Source organism: Gallus gallus, chromosome 7, assembly GCF_016699485.2.
Source record: "Gallus gallus isolate bGalGal1 chromosome 7, bGalGal1.mat.broiler.GRCg7b, whole genome shotgun sequence".
Lineage (NCBI taxonomy): Eukaryota > Metazoa > Chordata > Aves > Galliformes > Phasianidae > Gallus > Gallus gallus.
Window position 1 is genome coordinate 22,106,424 of NC_052538.1, and position 20,571 is coordinate 22,126,994.

Sequence of the window (20,571 nt, forward strand, 5' to 3'; positions counted from 1 at the left end):
CAAACCCCACTCCCTGTACCAAACACCACTGTACCCACACTGCTTGCTGCCTCTCACTGAACAATTTATTAGGTTGCTTACATAGAAAGGACACGGCAAGGGTAAGTAACATGGCACTGGGCAGGAGCACCGCTGTGGCTGTGCAGGCCAGGGTTTCTGACTGGTTCTGTTGGGTCATTGGGCAGTGAGTTCCGGCTCCTCTCCCAGCTCTGCCTGAAGTTTGCTCTGCTCCAGCCTTGCTCCCCTGGCTTTGGGGACCAGCCCCATGCACCAGCTCTCCTCCTCTTTGTGGCCACGTCCAGCTGTACACGGAGGGACACACACCAACATAGACCCCCATACAAGTGCCTGGGAAGGGAGGGCAGTAGGCAGCATCCCAAACCTGGCATGGAGGCATCACTGCCTTTTCCCAACCCCCAGAGGCCACTGCAAAGGGGACACGGCAGCGACGACAACAAAGGGACTACACAAACGGATTGACTACAGGGTGGTGTGGTCGGCTCTGTGGCCACAACTGCATGGGGCCAAATCTAGGCCAGCCCTATGGCTTCTATCCAGGTCCCGCTGGCACCGTGGGTTCAGTCTTGCTCGGGGCCAGGCGGCTCGGTGATGCGGATGTGGACAAAGAGCGAAGAGGGCGGGATGCCGGTGCCATCCTTGGAGAGGAGATGGATGTGGCGGTAGCCTGCAGAGGGGACAGCGAGGCTGTGGCTGACCACCCCATTCGCTAGCACCTAACCGAGCCCCCCAGCAGCTCCCTGCGTAACTGCAGCAATCGCTCACCTGGTTTGATGTTGGCAAAGGCCAGGGTGAACTGTCCCACGAAATCGTTCCTGGAGGTCTTGTCATAATCCTCCACCACAAAGCGGACAAGGGCCAGCTGGGGCACGTGGAGCTGGAACTGAAGGGTCTCGTCCCAGTGGGGGTTAAACCCTGGTAAAGGAGAGCAAGCACTGGTGGGTGACAGGGCAGGGACAGGCACAGCGGGTCCCCGTACCACAGGCTCACCGTTGTTCTCGATGTACTTGGTCTCCTGGTGTGCCTGGTCTGCCGGCACCCCGTGGATCTCCACGCGCACCAGGGGGTCGATGATGGCTCCATCCTTGCTGTTGGCCACTTTGGGCAGCTGCTGCCCGCTGATCACCTGTGCAGAAGGAACATGCAGGATGGCTCTCTGCCCAGCTGGGACAGGCAGAGCCCCAGCACACTGACACAGCTTCCCCAGCATCCCTCCTCAGCCCATACCTGGATTGTCAAGGTGACGGGGCCGGGGCCCTGCCAGGTGCTGGGGTCACTGGGGTTGAAGAGAGTCCCTTCATCCCTCATGAAGGCTGGTTTAAGCACGTAGCCACAGTGACCATTCTGGCTGAACAGCCCATCACACAGGTCCATCTCCATGCCAGCTGTCTGGAAGTTCAGGGCCACTGGGGGAAGGTGGTGAGGAATGGGTTCAGCATGGCATGGGGCATCTTGGAGACCCCATGCCCTGCTTCGTAGACAAGAACCAGCCTGTCCCCACAGCCAGAGATGCAAGGAAACACAGGGGACGAGGCACTGATGTCAGGTGTCCCTGGGCCAGGGCACGAGCTACAGCCAGAACTGGCACCAATTGGCACCAAGGCAGGTGTTGATGGTGCCACTGCACATGGGACCCAGGGCATCTCCCCAGCCCAGAGCCCTGATTTACACATCCCTTACCGATCTGACACCCTGCGTTCCACATCTCCTGGGGGCTGTAATTGGAGGAGTCTGTCCGCATCCCGCTGGGGTAGATGCGTGTCAGCTGCCAGGTGTTGTGCCGGACAAACTCATTCCCTAGGGATGGAGTGTGAGGTCATCCTTTGGTCTGCACAGCCACATGCATTGCTGCCCAACCATCCATCCCTCCACCCAGCCATCCCTCCACCCATCTATCCATCCCTCAACCCATCCCTCCGCCCTCCCCTTCATCCATCCCTCCACCCACCTATTCTCCCCCCTCTCCCCTCCAAGTAACCCAGGTCTCCTGCCTCACTTTCTAACCCAACAAAACCCAACTTCCCCACCAGCCCCAAGCACCCCAGTTATGGCCCTCTTTCTCCAAACCAGAAGGAAGCCCAGTGTCTTCTACATGTAGGGTGAGAGCCTTCAGACACTTACCCTCTACCCCAGCCCACTCCCCACACACCGCTGCCCCTTCCACCTCACCTGCATCCCGGATGAGCTTCCTGGCCTTTGCCTCGGAGAGGGAGGAGATTTCAGAGGGCCGGGAGTGGTTGCGGGCCTCCTGGAAACCCCGGAAGGACACATTCTTGCAGTAGACAACGCAGTCAGACAACGCCTGCGCCAGGCTCTCCCTGTCCTTCTGTAAGGCAGGGCTGTGTCAGCACCACCAGCCCCGCAGGGTGGAGCAGGCAGAGAACCCCGCAGGGTGCAGAGAGTCCCCATCCCAGGCCACCCACCTTCATCCTCCGCCTCTCCTCCTCTGCCTCTGCCCCATTGTCATCATCAGACACATCGGGTGCCTCATCCCCTGGCCCATCCAGCGTGTCCTCCAGCCGCCCGATCTTCTTCCCCTTCAGCAGGATCTTGTGCTTCAGCTCCTGCGGGGTCGGCGATAGAGAGGTGCTGACCCTGGGGCGCTGGGCTCCCCTCTCCTCCTTATGACGCTGCGCTGTCCCTGCTGCCAGGAGGATGGTGGGGGACAGCAGAGCCACCTCCTCACCCTGCTCTGCCCATTACCTCCGGGGATGGGAGCTGGGTGGGGACGCGCCCGTCGGTGGTGGCGGTGAGGAGCTGCTCCCCCAGGATGTCCTTCAGCTGCTGGGCGAGCACCTCCTGCTGCTCCATGCTGCAGTGGTTCTCCAGGGACAGAATCACCGGGAAGTCGGAAGCCTGGGGAACAACGGGTGAGTGCCTCTGTCCCCCCCGGCGCTGGGGTGAGCAGAGGTGTGGGGGAGAGAGGGCAACAGCAGCCACCTCTGTGGGGCTGCGAGGGACAGCACGGTTCAGCTGCATGGCTACAGCTCAGCTTTGGTGAGGTGGGCACAGCTGCCAGCTCTCACATGCATGCTCAGCACCAGAAAGGAGCCCGTCATGCCCTTGGATCCCCTCAAGACCTTCACTCACCCCCCACCACCCACCTCAGTGCCCCTAGAACCCCCCTTCACCCTCTCTCACCCCTGCACCCCATCAGATCAGCTCCCAGATCCCGTATAGCACAGCACAGGGCTGCAGATCAGTCCCTCGGTGCCGTTCCCAGGCCATGGACACAGCCACCATCCTCACCACCGCTGCCCCATCGCTGCCCCTCACCTCAGCCACACACCCCAACCGCACCGAGGGCCACCCAGTGCCCTACCTGGAAGGCGTACTTCCCCAGGGTGCTCACCACCTCCCTGAAGGGGATCTTGGAGGTGAAGGTGTGGCCGTGGTACACTATGGGCTCCCCGTTCGGCCCGTCCCAGCAATCCACCTCCAGGCAGCGGCAGCCCCGTTTCAGAGCCCTATGGGTGGGCAGTCACCCCAGTACCCCAGCCAGGGCACCAGCCCCCTGCCCTCCCTCTGGCTGTGGTGTCACCCCTGCAGAACCAGGGGATATGTGCCAGGGCGAGGACACCCATCTAGGGATGGATGGAGGAAGAGAGGGAAGAACGGATGGATTCAGGGAAGGAAAAACTGGGCATAGCATCTCCAAAAGGGACCCTCCTCCTGGGCGCAGCTGTGGCACCGGTGGTGCTGGGGGGCAGATGGGAGGGAGCAGCCCATTACCTGATGTAGCCTTCGATGCTGCTCTGACCCCGGATCTGGTCCTCTATCAGGTAGGTGTTGTGAGAGGAGGAGATGAAGTAGTGGCAGAGAGGCTGGGTCATGTCCTGCCACAGAGCCCGGTGCTGAGGATTGAAGATGGAGCCCTCCGGGGAGCAGAGGTACATGAGGAACCCGTCAGCACTCAGCGCGTGGCGAGCTCTGGCTGTGGGCAGACCAGGAGACTCAACCAAAGTCAGGGACGAGGGGGACACGGTAGGAGCAAATGAGATTGCTGGTAGCTCCTGGCATCCTGGGCCAGGCTGGAGCATTAGGAACAACGGAGGTGGCCCTGGGGAGGTGGGCGGCGGGCCCCAGAGCCAAAGCTCGCACCCCATGCCCGGCCAACTTCATTCAGAAGAACGGCCCGAACAAAGGGAGAACTGCATCCAGATCACACGTGTGAGCCCTTCGCCCGTGCCCAGTCCTCTCCCCAGTGCAGAGCACAGCTATTTTGCAGGCTCTCACCTGTCTCCGAGGGCTCGTACTTGTCAATGAGCTCCATAGCGAGCTCCTCCGTGCCCTCCTCCTCCAGCTGCTCCTGCCGCAGGAAATCCACCAGCTCCAGCAGCGTCAGCTTCTTCCCGTCCTCAGAGAACTCCCGGAAGAGGCTCTGCACCTCCTCGCGCTCCGTGAGGGCTTTATAGAAGAGCACAAACTCTTCCCCTTCCAGCGTCCCTGACTCCGACTTGTCGGCAGCCTGCAAGGGAGCTCACTCAGCATCAACGGCGTGGGGTGCCCAGCCCGGAATGGGTCACCGCTGCCGGTGGAAGGCACAAGGGTGGGAGGAAAGAAGGGAAGCGTTGTGCAGCCCGCTCCGGCCCATCCTGCCCACCAATGCTGTGCTGCTTACCTGGAAGAGTCGCAGGGCATGGTCCTCATTCATGTCCACGTTCATCATCTTGAGGAGACGCTGCACCTCCTTGAAGTTCATGCGCCCGTCCTTATTCTTGTCAGCTTTCTGGAACCAGTCACGAATCCACGTGCGAGGAAGCAGGAGAGATGTTAAGGAAAAGGGCCTTGGATAAGAGAGCTGGAGTGGTCCCCTCCCCTGATGCAGACGGTGATACCCATAACACTACGTGCTAGGACAAGGCTGGAGATGCAGGGCTTGGGAGAGGCGGGGTGGGGGAGGACAGAACGCGAAGGGCAGCGCAGCACCCACGGGAAGGATATTGGTCTATCCTCTCCCTCTGGTCCATGCTGGTGGCCACTTCGATGAGCTGGCGCAGGCCCTGGACCCAGCACTGCGCCTCCTCCTCTGTGCCAGCGATGAGGTCCAGGTTGCCCCGACGCCCGTAGAAAACGATGGTGAAGCAGCGCTCGGGGGGGAACTCCTCGGCCAGGCTCTGCAACACCTCTGACTGGTGCCCTTCCCGCACTGTCTCCACATCGCTGATGGAGACTGGGGCAGAGGGAGGGGAGGTCTGTCTGTGGGGACAAGGACCGCAGGGCAGGGGGCACTGCCCGCAGGCATCTGTCCTTCCAGCCATCTCTTCTTCTGCTCAGCCATCCAACCATCCACACAGCCACTCATGGACCTACTCATCCATCCATCCATCCATCCATCCATCCACCCATCCATCCACCTACCCACCCACTCACCTACCTACCTGTGGAGCTACTCATCTATCTATCCATCCATCCACCCACCCACCCACCCATCTATCCATCCATGCAGCTATTCATCCATCCATCCATTCATTCATCCACCCATCCACCCACTTACCCACTGAACTACCCATCCTCCTATTCATGATGTGGATGAGAAGATCCTGACACAAACACAGCCTCCCTTGAATCCCAGTACTCTCTGCAAGCACAGTTTCAGGAATCTTCATACTTTCACCCCACTGTTCATTCTGAATCCTACTAACGACCCGCACGGACGACACACCACAGCTGGTACTCACAGGCAGACTCAGTTTTGCCCGTCCTCTTGGATTGGTACCAGATGGTCATGCAGTCATCCTGCAGCTTGAAGTACCTCTGCTTCTTCCAGCTCTTGGATTTGACTTTCCTCATCAGCGTCCCTTGCTGCATCTTCTCCAGCGTTTCCGTGAGCTGGATGCCTGGGGGCAGAGCAGGCTGCATCGCCGAGGGGACCTCCCTCCCTCCAGCCTCTGGGACCCAGGATGGAGGATGAATGGACTCCACCCAGCGCCCTGCACGCACCCCTCTGCCGGGACACTCACGGGCGTTGCACAGCAGCGATGCCATGACTCTGCCTCCTCTGTGTTGGCACTGCTGGGGAGGGAAGAGAGGGCTGGGGAGCAGGGCTACGTACTGCTGGGGTGTCTGTCCCCAGCGCCTGTGTGTGGTGTATGTGCGTGCCTGAGCACACCTGCCTGTGCCTCCTGCCGGCTCACCCTCTTGTTAAGTGTCAAGTTCGTCCCGTTGTTCTTATGAAATATTAATTGTGTTACCGGGAAGCCAGAGCTTGAAAGGTGTGGGGGGGAAATGGAAAAACCTGTGGGAGCGGCCTTGGAGCTGGGAGGGGATCTGAGCTCACCCTGGGAGCTGGCAAAACGGGGAGCCCGGGAGAGCCCCAGGGCTGGGGGACAGCCTCACACCGCGTTTGGAGGTAGCAGTGAGGAGCCCGGGTCGGTGACCCATGGTGCCCCAGCACTGCTGGGGCGATGCCCTGGGGATGGGAGCAGAACATCAGCACTGCTGGAGCGAGCAGAGACACGCGGGGCTATAAATGCAACCGGACTGACAATAAGTCCTTGATGAGGCTGTTAAGACTTTAATTAGACCAGAGATAAATTGCTGGATGTGCTCATCGCCCGGATGCTTGAGCAGCCCTCAAGGACCAGATAGCGCAGCTGGCGGGCAGGGATGCGGGTGCAGGGGGAGCCCTGTCACGGGCTGGGGTCCCGCTGAGGGTGAGGGGCACAGGGTGCTGGCTGTACCCCAGGCCCCTGACTCAGCACAGCGCCAGCGCTGCGGGGCTGGGAATAGCGGGTGCCGTCAGCATGCAGGCAGCTGCCAAGCCCAGCTGCCAGACCCGTGTGAGCGCAGGGTCTGGATGGGGCCAGGAGTTTTTGGGAAGCCAGGGTGGAGAGAGAGGCGTCAAGGCTGAGGAGACACTGGGACAGGAACCGGCTTGGTGCCACCAACGGGGCTGAACTCAGTGCTCCATCACACAGGTAATGGGGGCAGTGTGCAGGGGGCTGCTTGCTGGCTGTTGGGCCAGCAGCAGAGTTGGGGTTTTGGAACTAAACGAATATCCCACAGTGTCAGCCCCTGCTCTGTGCCAGAGAGATGCGGAGCGAGGCACAGCCTGAAAGTGCGCAGCCCATCTCCAACCAGGGCAGCAGGGGCTGCCCCGCACGCAGCACAGCAGACCTCCCCCACCGCAGGTGAGACCCTGTGAGTGCAGAACGGGACGGCGGCTGTCCACCCTCCCCAGCACACCCGGTGCCCACGAGGACCCCTCGCCGTGCAGAACTCGGCTCTGCCCCTCGCTCCTCTGTCGAGGAGAGAGGGAAAGGAGCCAGAGGCCGGAGCCTGGCAGAGCTCTCCGACTGGAAACCCGACCCGAGAGCTTCCCGCAGGGCTGCTGCCTCCTGCCGGGGCCGCTTCTCCCCTCCCGGCCAGCGGCGTGGGGCTGCGGGCGGCCGCGCTCCAGCGCCCGGAGGCGGCAGTCCCCACGCGTGGAGGGAGGACGGCGGCGTGAGTACCGCAGCTGTCACCCGGGAGAATTAAATGCCACCCAAGGGACGGGGACGGCACCGCACCGGGGGTGCAGGGCTCAGGACTTGGGGGGGACACCTAATCCCCAGCAGAAGAACTAAGCCGGCACTCGTCCACCAAGGCCGCAGCTCGCCCTCCCCGCAGCCCCTGTTGCCCCCCGCTCCGAGGACGGCCCAGCCCCGTACCAGCTCTCCGGTGCCGCTCCGCTCCGCTCCGCGCCGTACCGCCGGTGCTCCTCCGACTGCGGCCGCACGGGGCCGGGGCTGCCCGGGCTGCCCGCCCCTTGGCAGCGGCGGAGCGCCGAGCCCGCCCCCACGGCCCCCGCACGCCCCGCGCCCCGCACGGCCCCGGCCCCGCAGCCGCGCTCCCTCAAGGACGGCCCGGATTAAGGTCACGCCGCCGCGTTCGCCGCTCCGGGGGGCGGGGGGGGGGCTGCGGGGCCCCGGACGGAGGTCCGGCTTCAGCTTAGCCCGTCCCTCCCCAGCCCCGGCCTGGGTCGGGGGCACAGGGAGCCCCGGCGCACCCTGACCTCCACCCTAAGGCACCCCAAGCCCAAGGATTGGCCGCAGAGCGGCAGCAAAACGGGCAGGGCACGGGATCCTGCGGTCCCAGCGCAACACTCCCTTGCACGGCGGGCGGATTTTAGGGCAAGGGTTGCGGCGCTGGGAGCAAACCTCCCGGCAATGCCTGACTGCATGGGAAGAATGGAGCCGGGTGGCAGCACAGCATAAAGCTGCCACTCCTGGGTGCAGCAGGACCAGCACAGCCCTGCCCCGGGCATGCAGGGACATTGCCCTCAGCATGGCCTGGGCCACCCGCCCTGCACATCTCCCCTGCCCAGCTCAGTAGCAGGGGCTAGATTGAAGAGATTGGGAGACTTCCAGCAGCTTTGTGACAGCCAGCTGCCTCCCAGCAAAGGCCATGAGCACCCAGAGAAGGGCAGTGAGGAGCTGGCACGGCCCTCCTTTCTCTCACCCACACCAACCCCCCCCCCCCCCTCCTGTGCCCCACTGCCCTCCCAAGAGACCAGGCCTGCAGCAACCGGTGTTGACTGGGGTTTTATTATTTATTAACCCGAACTTACAAAACCAGAAGCGTTTTCACACCCCATCAAGGTCAAGGTTAGGAGAAGGGAAAAAAAGGTGGCGATGGTTATAAAACGGAACCCAAGGGCAAGGAAGAGGCCGGGCTCTGCCCTTGTTATGCAAAAGCTGCAACGGGAAGAGGGAGGGGAAACCAGATGGGATTTAAGACACTGTTGGCACAACACTGCGGATAATCAGCAAAATGGGCTGCTGGAGGGGGATGAGCGGCTGCCCAGGCTTGCCTGCAGCCAAGCACCAGCAAAGCCGGCTGCTGCAGCACTGCCCCAGAGCTTCGTAGCTGCCTCCCAGAGCCCGCCCTGCCAGGGCCACACCACCCCTCCGCACCAGGAAGGCAGGTAAGTGGCTGCCGGTCTAGACAGTTTAATTGCAGCGAGGCTGAAGCAGACGCCAAGGCAGGTTTGAAAGCTGAAATGGACGCAGTCGGATGGCAAAGCTGAGCTGGGAGGCACGCGATGAGGACTGAGGTGCCTGGCAGGCAGCGGGGGACACGGGAGCTGGTGTACCTGGAGCCTGCAGGATGCAGCTCCCTGCTGTCCTGCAGTAGGGGACTGGCAACGGTGGCCTGCTGATCACTGGGCAAGCCAGGCGGCAGCTGTGCTGGGCAAGAACTCTGCTAGATCAGCGGCCAGCATGCAGCAGCCCTCAGCTGCTGGGTAGTGCTGCGTCAATAGCCGCAGGAGCAGTGCACTATTTACAGCACAGAAACCACAGGCTTGCTGTCCTCTCCTCCCCCCAGAGCCCTGGGAACCAAGCTGATGACACACAGGTTCATCGCAAGTAATCTACCCCCCCTCATGGGGCAAGCACTACAGTGCCCAGCTCCAGCTGCTGCCTTTGTGCCAAAGGAAAGGAAAAGAGAAGCCTGCTGTGCTAGCCGGATGGATGAACAGCAAGGATGTGCCTGCAGGGAAGAAAGCTGTCCCCAGGCTAGCTGCAGCTGAGCAGCAGTCTGTAAAGGGGATAAAACAACTGGATCAGCTTTTACTCAGCTCACTCATTTAAGCAGACGTGTAAACAAGAAGTGACAAGGAACTGGAGGGTTGTGGCACACACCCATTGTCACACGCTATTTGCATGAAGTCTGAGCTAGCTGGACAAGTGGACGTCTGTGCTACCCCCTGCCTGTTGATGCAGGGACAGATGCCAGCCAAGCCTCGTGGAGAGATGGGGATCTCTACAGATTTTTATTGATTCTTTTTAAGCTGTGGTATCAGTATCTGCTGGTGTTGTGATCCCCAGAGGCGTGCTGCATTGCCACAGAGCAGCCTTTGGCTGGGTGGAATGGTCCGACAAGCTGGCAGACCGAAAGTCAGCTGGCATGCCCAGTTTGTTACAGAAGAGGTCATCTGTTCCTAGTTCTTTGTAAACCTGAGCTGTTTCTTCCCCGATCTCCCACCCCCCCCCAGCAGTCATTGCGGAGGAAGGGGGATGCCCCGTGGGTCAGTGACCTGACCCTCCTGCAGGTTCTTGACGAGCTGAGCCAGCCAGCGCTTTGTGGTGGTGTCATCCTTCAGGACCTGGGCGAAGGTGGTGTCCTTCAGTTGGTCAGGAAGGCACTGCCTGAGAGCTTCACGTGCCCTACATCAAGAGACAAGAAACGGGGCCCAACAAATAAACTCACAGGGGCAAGAGGGGAGCAAACCCCACTGGGAACGCAACGCCAGGCCAGCAAAGGAAATGACTGAGCACGCGGTGCTCTGCTGACCAGCATGGCTCCCGTCCCTCAAGATCCCACCGAGCAAACCCCTGTGCCTGTCCTGACGCCTGTCAGCCAATAGCAGCGCAAAGCCAGAAGAGGCAGACAACAAATACATACTCAGCAGCTCTGGATAGAGCTGTTGGCCAGCTGAGGAAATATAAACCGCTTTCATGCTGAATTTCATCGATTTACTTTTACTGCTAACAGCTCACGTGATGCAGAAAAGGGAGAGCACGGCACACCTTCCAGCTCAGTCTTCCCCTCATACCCAGTCCAAGCAACGTTTGAAGTCAGGCAGCTGTAACCTGCACAGCTTGAATCTGACCAAGCTCCAAAGAGGAACACGGTACCATACAAGCTCCTGGAGCGAGCAAAAAAAGCCCCCCAAAACCCACAGTATTTTCCATAATGAGCTGTTTTAAGGACACACGAGGAATCTTGACTCCAGGTGGGCCACTGGCAAGAAGAGCTGTGCTTCCAAGCAGACGGGAAAAGCCCCGGCCCAAACTCCTTAAATGTTTACCTGGGGTTATCAGAAAGACGAAGGTAACAGCGGACGACGTGTTTGAGCAGCCGTGCCGACGGCTCCTTGGAGAGCTGCAGGACCATTTTACCCTGTGTGACAGAGGCCAGTGGCAGCAGTTAGTGTTTGTCTGAACAGTTTCATGATTAGCAAACACTGGGAAAGACCATTAACTCACCCTGGCCTCCATCCAACAGAGCCCACTACCTTTCAGCTGCACAGCCATGCACAGAGCCCAGCCTGACAGCGTGCATCTCTTTCTCACACCGTGCAGGACTTTGCATGTGGTTGCAGCCTTAAACACACCCAGCCTAGTGAACACTACAGATGCCTTCACACACCTACCCTGAGTCATGTTTAGAAGTCAAATCAGATCTGCCCAGCAAGTTTTTTCCCCATGAAAGCACACTGGATAGCACTAACCATTTTCCCCATTAGCTAAATTCACCTGTGTTTGGATTTTCAGTCAGTTAGCAATTAGTGGGGGCTGCCTCAACTGCCCTCTTGGAAGCTTCCTGTTCTTAGCTATCCCCTTGACACTAAGATTTCTTCAAGATAAGGAACAACAGGTCAGAGAGCTCCTGAACAGGAATTATTAACTTGCCCTCTTAAAAGCTTCTAATACTTGCAGAGTATCTGACACATTTATCAGCAGACTAGGAAGCAACCCAGCGCCCTCAGGAGCCAGGAGTACATTATCCCTATTTTTGAAACACAGAACAAACGTCTCATGAACGTTTTTATCTTTATCATGTCAGTGTTTCAATCTACTGTGGGAATATACCACAAATAGCATTTCTTCCATGCTAACATACCTTCACACATCCACGTCCTTCTGTGCTCATACCCTTCCCAGCCTCATATTCTTCCTCGGTCTCTTCCCCCCCTTACCCACCCCAGGGCTTCTAATTGCTCGCCCCTGAGCTGGATGTACTTTCAGCCAAAGCTGATCCCTTCCACAACCACAGAAGTCGTATCACATGGGATATTTTGGACATCAGCTCAGAAGCATTCGTATTTTGCTGTTCACACGTGAGCTGGGAGTTAGTTTGGGAAAACAGATGTACTAATAAATATTCCCAATGAAAGCATCAATAATTTAGGCATGGAACCAGGACTACAAAGTGCTTAACTTAATGCTGCATTTTCTCCTCCTGAGATTGGCTCTGTAAAAAGCAAACACACACAAAAGTGGGGTAATGGCTGTTCCAGAGCAGACACATATTGCTCTTTTAGCAAGCTGAAGGAAATAATCCACTGGGGCTATTACTCTTGGGATGAACAAAATATGGGTACCTAAAGCTCTCCTTCACAGGGGACAAGAAGGAATGGACAAACTGTCTGCTCTCTTTGCATTCCAACACAAGATTTAGAATCGTATGAAGAAGTTAATAGGAATCAGGTTCAAAACACACAAATTGGGGTTGGCCTTCCAAGCAGCAAACAGGAAACCTGTGTAACTCCTTGGTAAAGGACAGTGTATATGCAATTCAAGGGGAGGACTGGACAAACACTGGGGGTTACTGCATAGAAAATCCACAGCTGGTCCTGGAAATCCAAAACCAAAAAATAGCTGGCAGCTGGGAGGCTGTTACAAGGGCAAGTATCATACATGCTTGCTCTGCTCTTACTCCTTTGTTCAACCTCTTATATTCTTCTAACCTGTTGTGAGAGACAAACAGGGAAAGCAGATCCACAATCTGAACCCGTGTCACCACCTTCGCAGAAAATTAGATCAATTCACATCCCTCTTATTCTCTGGAGATGTCTACCTGATTTACCTTGAGGTCTTCATATATTACAACTAATATGTATTCTCTCAACAGGCAAACCAGAGCTATACAAAGGAAACATGCAGGAGCAGAGAGCTACAGAGCTACAAGCAGTTAGTCCAAGAACTGCTTGCCCATCTCACCCCATGCTCCAGCCAGAAAGCAGTAAATAGCTGCTGAAGTTGTTAACTGCTAGAGCATATATGTAACTATTTGTTTTCTTAAAGCAGAAGAAACAATCTTACCAGTATCATGGCAACATGGGAAAACCGCTCATAGGTTTGACAGATGTACGCCAGCCCTGTGTCATCCAGAAGGATTTTCTGAAGAATAAATGTAGCAACCTAGAACAGGAAGAAAGCAGAGAAGAGAACATATAAAAACAACTCATCTATCCCCAGAAAGAACAGTCTTTGTGCTGTGTTCTTTTCATGGCAGTCCCAGAGCTGAAAGGCCTTTCAGAAAATGCTGTACTTGATTTAAAAAGTTTAAAGCCAAAATGAAATGCAGGACACTGCACAATGGTTGGCATCTCTGGCTAAGGAAGATAGATACAAAGCACTGCATACCAGACAACTGGATGCAGGCTGTATGAAGTAGCAACCACCAGGCTGCCCAGAACAGCCTCGTATTATGGCCACGCTGCTCTGGACACACAGAAAAGCAACGAGCCCTTGGCCCTGCTGTGTACACAGCAAGCTGGTTTCAGTTTTCATCTCAAGTATTACTGATTCATGACCAGACACGTGACTTCCTGGGAGAGCCCTGGTCAGATATGTCACCAGGCTTCACCAGAGAAGCACACAGACTGAAAGCTGTGGCTGGCCTGCCTGGGTCATCCGACCACAGACCTGAACTCACGGTGAAAAACAGCCTTGATCAAATGGGGTAACCAACTGGTCCAGAGTGGTGAACATCCCTATAATCACCACCACCAACAGCCGCTGTTCAACCTGAGCACTGAGTAGTTACAGCATTTGTTCTCTCAGGCAAAAGGAAAGTTAACCCAGCTCAGCACTGAAGGTTACTCTGCTGAGCTACGAAGCACAATGGGTGCTGAGAGCAGCAAGACCTTTCCTAGCAGAACTGCCACGCTCAAGGAACACTCAACTCAGTTTGTATTTTGAGGAGTTAAAACACCAGCAAGAGTTGCATCACCCTTTGCAACAGGATATCAGCCAACTCTGCAGGTTACAGACTGCCTGGTCAGTTGGATATAAACAACAGAAACTCTTAAGAAAAACAACAGGTACCGTCTTGGAGAGTTCACTGCCAGACTCCATAATGCGTAAGCACAGGGGGATAATTTCTGTTGTCAGTAAGAAGTTTATCACTTCTTGCTCATCAGTTTTCACCAAGGCTCCTTGAAAGAAAACCAAAAGACAAATTTACTAAATGATAAATTGTTAAAAACACAAACAAACAAAGAAAAACCCTCGTCTATCAAAGATGGCCCGTTCTGTGTCCTGCCAGGAATCATTAGATCTGAATGACTGACAGAACAACTCCCATCCTAAACACGCTGCAGCATGTGACTGGAGAAGATATCATTTCAGCAGCATAAAAGTAATCAAGCTGGTTTTGGAGGCTGGTTGTTTTTCAGAAAGGGGATACATTCTTGGCTCTCCCCCTGGTGGTAACACAACCTCCAGTGACTCACAGCCACTCAACAGCAACCTCTCAGAAGAAGAAACCTATTTCAAGACACTCTTTATGCACGGAGAGAGAAACACTCCGGGCAGAAAAGAGGGGAAAAAAGAAGGATGACAGGGCAAACATACCCAAGACAATCAATGACAAAAAGCCAAAGAAAGCCCAACATGCACTCTCTCACCCCAGTCTCTCGTTAGCTGTGCTAAGGGTGAAGGCACAACAAAATTGCAGATACTTGTTCTAACAGCAAGCAAGTTTTTGGCAACTGACCCAGACTTCAAAGTTTTCTTAGAAGTGGAAAAAAAATCTCACTTCCTATCCCAGACCTGACTTCAGTTGTGCAGGTTTCTATACCCACAGCTTTAACTGCACCCAGCTCACTAGGAAACCAGTGCTCTGCATTAGTCCTGTTGCTTACCAATCACTCCGAGGCTTGTGAGCCGCAGGTACTCAAATGGACGTGTCTTGCTAACTGTGTGCAAGAAGGGGTACAGGAAGAGAGGGATGTGAGCTGCCAAAAACGCTGACCTGTAGGACAGGGAGAACACCCACAAGAGACAAAGAAAACAAAGTGAGCACACAAACCAGAACTATCACACACAGCCTCAGACTACTCCTGACAGACAACATTGCTGCTGCTGCTCCTCAGAATTGGGTAGCAGTTCATTCTCTGATGGTAACGTGTGAAATTAATTCTGCGTGGGGCCATGTTTGTGCATTAACTACTGATTCGGGCTGAACTAACACCAACTTTTTCCTTGCTGACATGTGCAGGAGACTGAGAAAACGTGAAGTCGGGCAGTGACTGGAAGCTGCAGGTGTGACTTTGCTTTTGCCCCTTTGCCACAGTCCCTGGGAAAGGCAGCCTAGCTCATTCCATTCTTTGGGCAGCTGGTCTCAATAACTGTAAGCTCATTAAAACAAGGATCTTGCATGTAACACTCAGCACAAAGGCAGCCTTGTCTCTGGCTGAGCTCCTAGGGTCTGTCACAACTCAATATTTTGGGAATTTGCAGGATGTTGGGATGATTCAAGGAATGCAAAGCATTCAGGACCACAATAAGGCTGTCATCCTTGTAATCCAGGCAAACAAGTGAAAGCAGCAGCCAGTTGCCTATCTTCCAGCTCTGCCTGTTTTTCCACTTCTCTTGGTAAAAGATCAGAAAGGAATTTACATGCTTCCAGAATCAAACAGAATGGCAGAGCTGTCAACATCATCAATACACCAGAAAACTTTCATACTTGGAAATACTCACCTTGTTTCAGGATGAGATGCAACACACTGCAACAGAGCTAAAGCATTGCAGACTCTGTTGGACTGATGGGCAGTCAAGGTTGGAGGATTGATTGATGGATAAATATTTACAATTTCCTAAAAAAGTAATAAGTGAAGAAAAGTTAAAGGAGGAAAAAAATAAATCAGCAAGCTGCACAAGAGCACTTACCCAGCAAGGAACTGTGGTGCCATGAGATTTTAGTCTGCTTTCACTAAGCACCACTCTCAAGTTACATGGCAGACACCATGCTCCAAAGGAAGTGGCAGAGTTATGCCAGAATCAGTTTGACAAGGGGTCACACAGATACAGTCAAACTTTAATTTTAGCTCCCCCCTCAAAATAAGGGCTCATTTGATTTCCCGGCTCTTTGCAGATGTGGGGATTACTCTGTTTTGAACTGCCAGAGCAAAGAGGAATGCTGTTCCTGTGCCTAGAGGCAGAGCACACCCACTTCATTCGTACCATAGCTGCTGGTACTCTTCTAACTCAATGAAGGGGAAGCAGCTGAAGGTGAAAAATCCAATGCAAAAAACTGTCTGCTTCCAACTATGGCTCCCTTACGATTTTCTTCACTTGTTTCAGGGCTGCTCTGTTTTCACAGTCTGGCATTGCCTATCCTGCAGGATTTTCCTTCCTTCTTCACATGAAATGACTAGATTCAGCAAAGATGGGCAGACATCAGCTGTAGTTTATCCAGAGCTCAGCTGAGCAACTCAGTTTGACCAGAAATGCAGGTAGTTTTCTTTGCAAGGCACTCTGGAGCAGCGAGCTACAAGCACTCCCATGCTGCCCCGACGAGGGATCTCTGTAATGGCAACCTTTTGATCAGGCAGTACTCAAAGTGTGGAAAATAAAGAAAAAAACTCCACAACACAAAACAGAGATCTTAGGAGTAAAACTATTGTGGCTCTGTTATGACACCATACAAAAATGAGAAGACTTATCTCCAGGAAGTTCATACACAGAAGAACTTGCCTGTTCCCCTTTCAGCTGTATAAGCTATCTCACCAACAATCTTAGGGCCACCTTGGAAGTGATGATTGATAGAAAACACTAGAAACGTCCTCCTTATGTGGTTCCCCTCACCACGTGATCCAGCAGCCATCATACACAGAAATGGCACGAAGGAACTCTATCAGTGCCTCCCCAGATCCACCCCACGGACACACAGAGCTCTGCAACGTAGCAGCGCTGTGCCACGGAACAAAGCTGAGCTCTGCCCTACCCACCTGAAGGAGTGCTGCAATCGTGCCAAACGAGTGCCACAGCATGGGGGCAAGGTCAGGCACAGACTCACGCTTCTTGCTCAGCTCCAGCAGTGCATTCTCCCTCGTCTCAGGGCTGGACAGCTCATTGATCCACTGGTAGATCTTCTCACGGTCCACCTGAGCCAGTGCTGTAGGCACAGGCTGGGAGGGAGACAAGAAAACTTCAGTCACAGCTATTTCAGTCACTTCTCACAGCCTCAAAGGTTAAGCAAAAAAAGGGCTCGAGGAAGTGGCTGGGGGAGGGAGGGACTAAAGCTGCATTATGAAGCTGTGGATACGGATGATCCCTTAGATTAGGCTTACTACTTCGCCTATCTGAAATACAGCTGTTTCACTTTCTGGCCTGACTCGTTAGGGCAGTCTCCCTTAATTTGCCCGCCAACCGTTTCCTTACAACTCCATTTAGTGACATGAGAGCCGTGCTGCTGCCCATCTGTGCCAGCAGAGCTCCTGGGGAGGCCAGACATACTTCAGCCACCTATCACCCGCTCCACCTGCATTGCTTTCATGCTTCAAATGCAAGCCACAAATCCCAACTAAGTAATGCAGATGCTACCTTCTTCTCTCCGATAACAACCCGGATACTCAATGAACCCCATTGACAGGCTCCAATGGACATTAGACAAATGTTGGTGTAGTGAGAAGAAGAACAACATCAAGGCCAGCAAGTTTTCTGGGCAAAACTTAGGGAGGGCTGAGAAGAAAGGGAGAGCAAAGAAGTGGCACCACTGTTTCTGTGGAAATGGCAAGGAAAAAGCCTTGCAATGAAAGCCTGTCTCGTGCCACTGCTGGCACATGGAGCACTCAGGTTGCAGACAGCTGCTCAGCAGGCCTCCTGCAGAGACAGTGTGGTGATTCAGACCAACAATTTGGAGGCAAACTTATGCATTAAAGGGAGTGCTTCATGTCCTGCACTGCCAGCAATGCTGCTACCAGCAGCTCCTTACTGAACACAAAAGAGTTGAGGAACTGACAGCAACTGGAACCAAAATGAAGTTCCCAGAGCTGCTGGAGGGAGACCCCACGGGGGGGTGTCCAAACACACCCCCAGAGCCTTCCCTCTCTATTGCTACAGCAGTTTCCCTGCTCAGCTATCCACACATCATATTTATAATCACATCCTAAAAAGTCCTGTGGGATTTATAGTGGATTGAAGTTGTAATTTGTCTCTTTCTCTATGTAATTTAGGCTACAATATAAGCTGATGTGCTGTTACCAATCCCTACATCTCATGCCCCTAATACCTTGTACCTGCTCACCTTTCCTCCTATCCCCCTTTTCTCCTCGTCTACTTTATTTTATTTCATTCCCCCCCCCCAGAACCTCATACTGAAATAATAATCTGAACAATTTTCTGTACAAGGAACACAATTCCAATGGTAACTCCGATACCAGAGCTGGGAGACAGAGGGTGAACAGACTGAGCTCATTTGTTTTCGTTTGGGATGGCAGAGTGACAAGCAGTGCAGCAGTAATGTTGTTATAATTGCGTTATCTGAAGCTTCCATCTATTTTTCTAGACTCGTCGTAAGTTTCAGTTCCTGTAAGCTTAAATATATCGACCCTTTAAAAGCACAATCGTGTGTCTATGATCCCTGGAGAGCACTACGCAGATTTTCCAGACAATTAAGTTTTTGATGCCCACTATCAGTCTCAGTGAGAACCAGTTGCTGGCCACAGGCTCCACAGTTGCTCAGTAAACGTGCCAGCTGAAATCAAAAGCCACATTTTGTCCTCATTTCCTACTTCGTTTTCGCTTCCCCTCTTCTCAGACTTAAAACTGTGGGGAACCCCAAGGGCTACGCACAGCTCTGCACGCTCTGAGGCAGCGCCCTGTCAGGCAGGCCACCTCTCGAGTCCATCAGGACTGTGCCACCTCCATACCACTGTATAGAACAGGCTGCTCCCTCAGACATCCCTGCTGATCACATCCCCAGCCACAGCTGAACAACCTGCAGTAGAGCAACAGGCTTTCCCCCCCACGTGAGCAGCAGCTGCTAGGCATGCTGAAGAAAACAGCCAACCGCCGATGCAGAATGCCACCCAATTAGATACACATGCTTTTAAAGATATTTGGGTTGATCGGCAACTCAAAGAACACCAAAACGAACTTTGAACTTTACTAGCAGTGAATTCACCAGTTCAAGCTGGACTGCCCATGCCTTACTGCTACCTACAGCTACAGTGATTTGTTCTCAGCTTATTCTCCAGCCTTCAGTGTGTACCGCTGTCTTCAGATCTGGAGGCAAAGTGCCAGCTCTGCCACCAGCACTGAGGGGAGAACAGTGATGCTCCAGCTTACAGCAGCTTCATCACCAGATGCTCACAAAGCCTCCCCATTCACTACTCCCCTCAGAGCAGCGTTATTTGCCTCAGGTAATACAATTCCCAGGGACTTCTGCAGAGACGAACGCCCCTCCTTGTCCCATGCAGCCCACAGGGCACCGATTGCAGCAAGAAGTGTTTCAATACGGATCCATCAGGTGGCATCGTGGATTGTGACAAATAAATCGGTTGGGTTGGAAGGGACCTTTAAAGGCCTTCTGGTCCAACGCCCTGCAACGAGCAGAGACACCTACAGCTCCATCCGTGCTCAGGGCCCCTCCAGCCCGACCCGGAGTGTCTGCAGTGCATCCAATGCCTCTCCGGGCAACCCGTGCCACTGCCCCACCATAACGACGCCACTCTCAAGACGTAAATGCCGATCAAAAGCGTTCATTATGAGCTCGTATGCCCTTCCGCCTTCCAGAAAGCAGCGTTTTAAACCTCTCCAAAAACATCTGCCGGGAGGAAGGCTCAGAAAGCCGCTCAGCTCCCGCTACGGCCAGCCGCGCTCGTTACCCGAGCAGCACAGCCGCCTGCCGCCGCTGTGCCCGCCGGCCCGCAACGGCCCGCTCGGCCCACGCCTCTGCCGAGCGCTACGCCCGCACCGAGCGCCTGCTGGGAGAGCCGGCAAGCCAAGGGGCACACACCAAGCGCACACACAACGCCCAGCCGCCCGCCCGCCCCCACGCCAGGCTCCACATCCCCGCCTGCTGCCGGGCCCCGCGCGGCCCAACCCCGCCCGAGCGGCGCCGGTTACCCGAGGGGCGCTCGGGCCTCCTCCTCCCTTCAATCACGCCCCCCCGCCCACGCCCGAGGAGTTCGGCCACCGAAGGAGCCCTCAGAGCCCCGCTGCCCCGAGGATCAGAGCCCTCGGGCTGCCGGCTCACCGCGGCCGTGGCCAGGCTGTGCATGGCGCCGCTGCCTCCGGGCCGCGCTCAGGAGCCCGCCGCCATAGAGACAGCACCGCGCGGAGCGCCGGGAAGGGGTCGGGGCCTCGATGGGGGGGGCGAGGCGCGCGTGCGCGCAAGGAGCGGCGGGGAGCGGGCCGCTGTGTGACGGCGCCTGCGCGGCGGCGGGAGGGGAAGGGCCGAGAGCGCCGCTCGGGAGCATGCGCGCGTGCGGGGCGTGCCGGGAAGGGCGCCGCCGCGCTGACGTGAGCTGGGCGCGCGCGCCTGCGTGCCGTGCGTCGCGCGGGGAGCCGGTTCCCGCCATCCGCCGCCGCGCCCCTCCGCGGGCCGCAGGTACCGGGAGCGGCAGCCCTCCCCTCGGAGCGGGGCCTCCCTCGGCGGGGGGGAGCGCGCGGTGACGGCCGCCGCCTCCGGAGGGGCCGCCTCGCCCCGCAGAACCGCCTCGGGCCGGCCCCCCCCCACTCCTCCTCTCCCCTTCACGCGGCGCCCGGCCCCGCTCGCTTGCACCGCTCCTCCGGGGGAGGCCGCGTCTGTGCGTGGAGGTGAGTGCCCGCC

The 20,571-nt window shown here is 55.7% G+C and overlaps 3 protein-coding genes and 1 long non-coding RNA gene across 16 annotated transcripts in view; 2 read left to right on the forward strand and 2 right to left on the reverse strand.

Moving 5' to 3' along the window:
- Positions 1-47: 47 nt before the first annotated feature.
- PLCD4 (phospholipase C delta 4) lies at positions 48-7,724 on the reverse strand. 9 transcript variants are annotated; one of them, XM_040703859.2, is made up of 16 exons: positions 7,671-7,724; positions 5,982-6,030; positions 5,700-5,858; positions 4,963-5,191; positions 4,640-4,769; positions 4,255-4,486; positions 3,751-3,952; positions 3,341-3,485; positions 2,722-2,874; positions 2,442-2,582; positions 2,188-2,344; positions 1,699-1,815; positions 1,246-1,424; positions 1,009-1,144; positions 784-933; positions 48-685 (listed from the first exon to the last, which is right to left on the reverse strand). In XM_040703859.2, exons 2-16 carry the CDS (start codon positions 6,004-6,006, stop codon positions 579-581), a joined length of 2,262 nt encoding a protein of 753 aa, XP_040559793.1. In that variant the 5' UTR covers positions 6,007-6,030; positions 7,671-7,724; the 3' UTR covers positions 48-578. The 9 variants fall into 9 exon arrangements, with proteins under 9 accessions (XP_040559793.1, XP_040559795.1, XP_040559790.1 ...); XM_040703861.2 differs by having other exon boundaries at positions 5,962-6,030; XM_040703856.2 differs by having other exon boundaries at positions 5,700-5,874; positions 5,962-6,030.
- Positions 6,836-18,504, forward strand: LOC112532794. Of its 3 annotated transcripts, none has more exons than XR_006939920.1 (2): positions 6,836-6,938; positions 12,640-18,504. It is a non-coding gene; the product is annotated as an uncharacterized LOC112532794 (long non-coding RNA). The 3 variants fall into 3 exon arrangements; XR_003076164.3 differs by lacking the exon at positions 6,836-6,938 and adding an exon at positions 7,802-7,875; XR_006939919.1 differs by lacking the exon at positions 6,836-6,938 and adding an exon at positions 8,759-8,926.
- On the reverse strand, positions 8,531-20,085 carry CNOT9 (CCR4-NOT transcription complex subunit 9). 2 transcript variants are annotated; one of them, NM_001006521.3, is made up of 8 exons: positions 19,996-20,085; positions 16,745-16,924; positions 15,495-15,610; positions 14,657-14,766; positions 13,839-13,948; positions 12,831-12,929; positions 10,814-10,905; positions 8,531-10,169 (listed from the first exon to the last, which is right to left on the reverse strand). In NM_001006521.3, exons 1-8 carry the CDS (start codon positions 20,017-20,019, stop codon positions 10,001-10,003), a joined length of 900 nt encoding a protein of 299 aa, NP_001006521.2. In that variant the 5' UTR covers positions 20,020-20,085; the 3' UTR covers positions 8,531-10,000. The 2 variants fall into 2 exon arrangements, with proteins under 2 accessions (NP_001006521.2, XP_015145286.1); XM_015289800.4 differs by having other exon boundaries at positions 8,531-10,175.
- A 197-nt stretch (positions 20,086-20,282) lies between these two features.
- The window catches only part of USP37 (ubiquitin specific peptidase 37), a 30,414-nt gene continuing 30,125 nt past the window's right edge, over positions 20,283-20,571 (forward strand). For both annotated transcript variants that reach the window (XR_003076000.3, NM_001305135.2), the window contains exon 1: positions 20,283-20,349. The gene's annotated coding sequence lies outside the window, so the exon portion shown is untranslated. The remainder of the gene's footprint in view (positions 20,350-20,571) is intronic.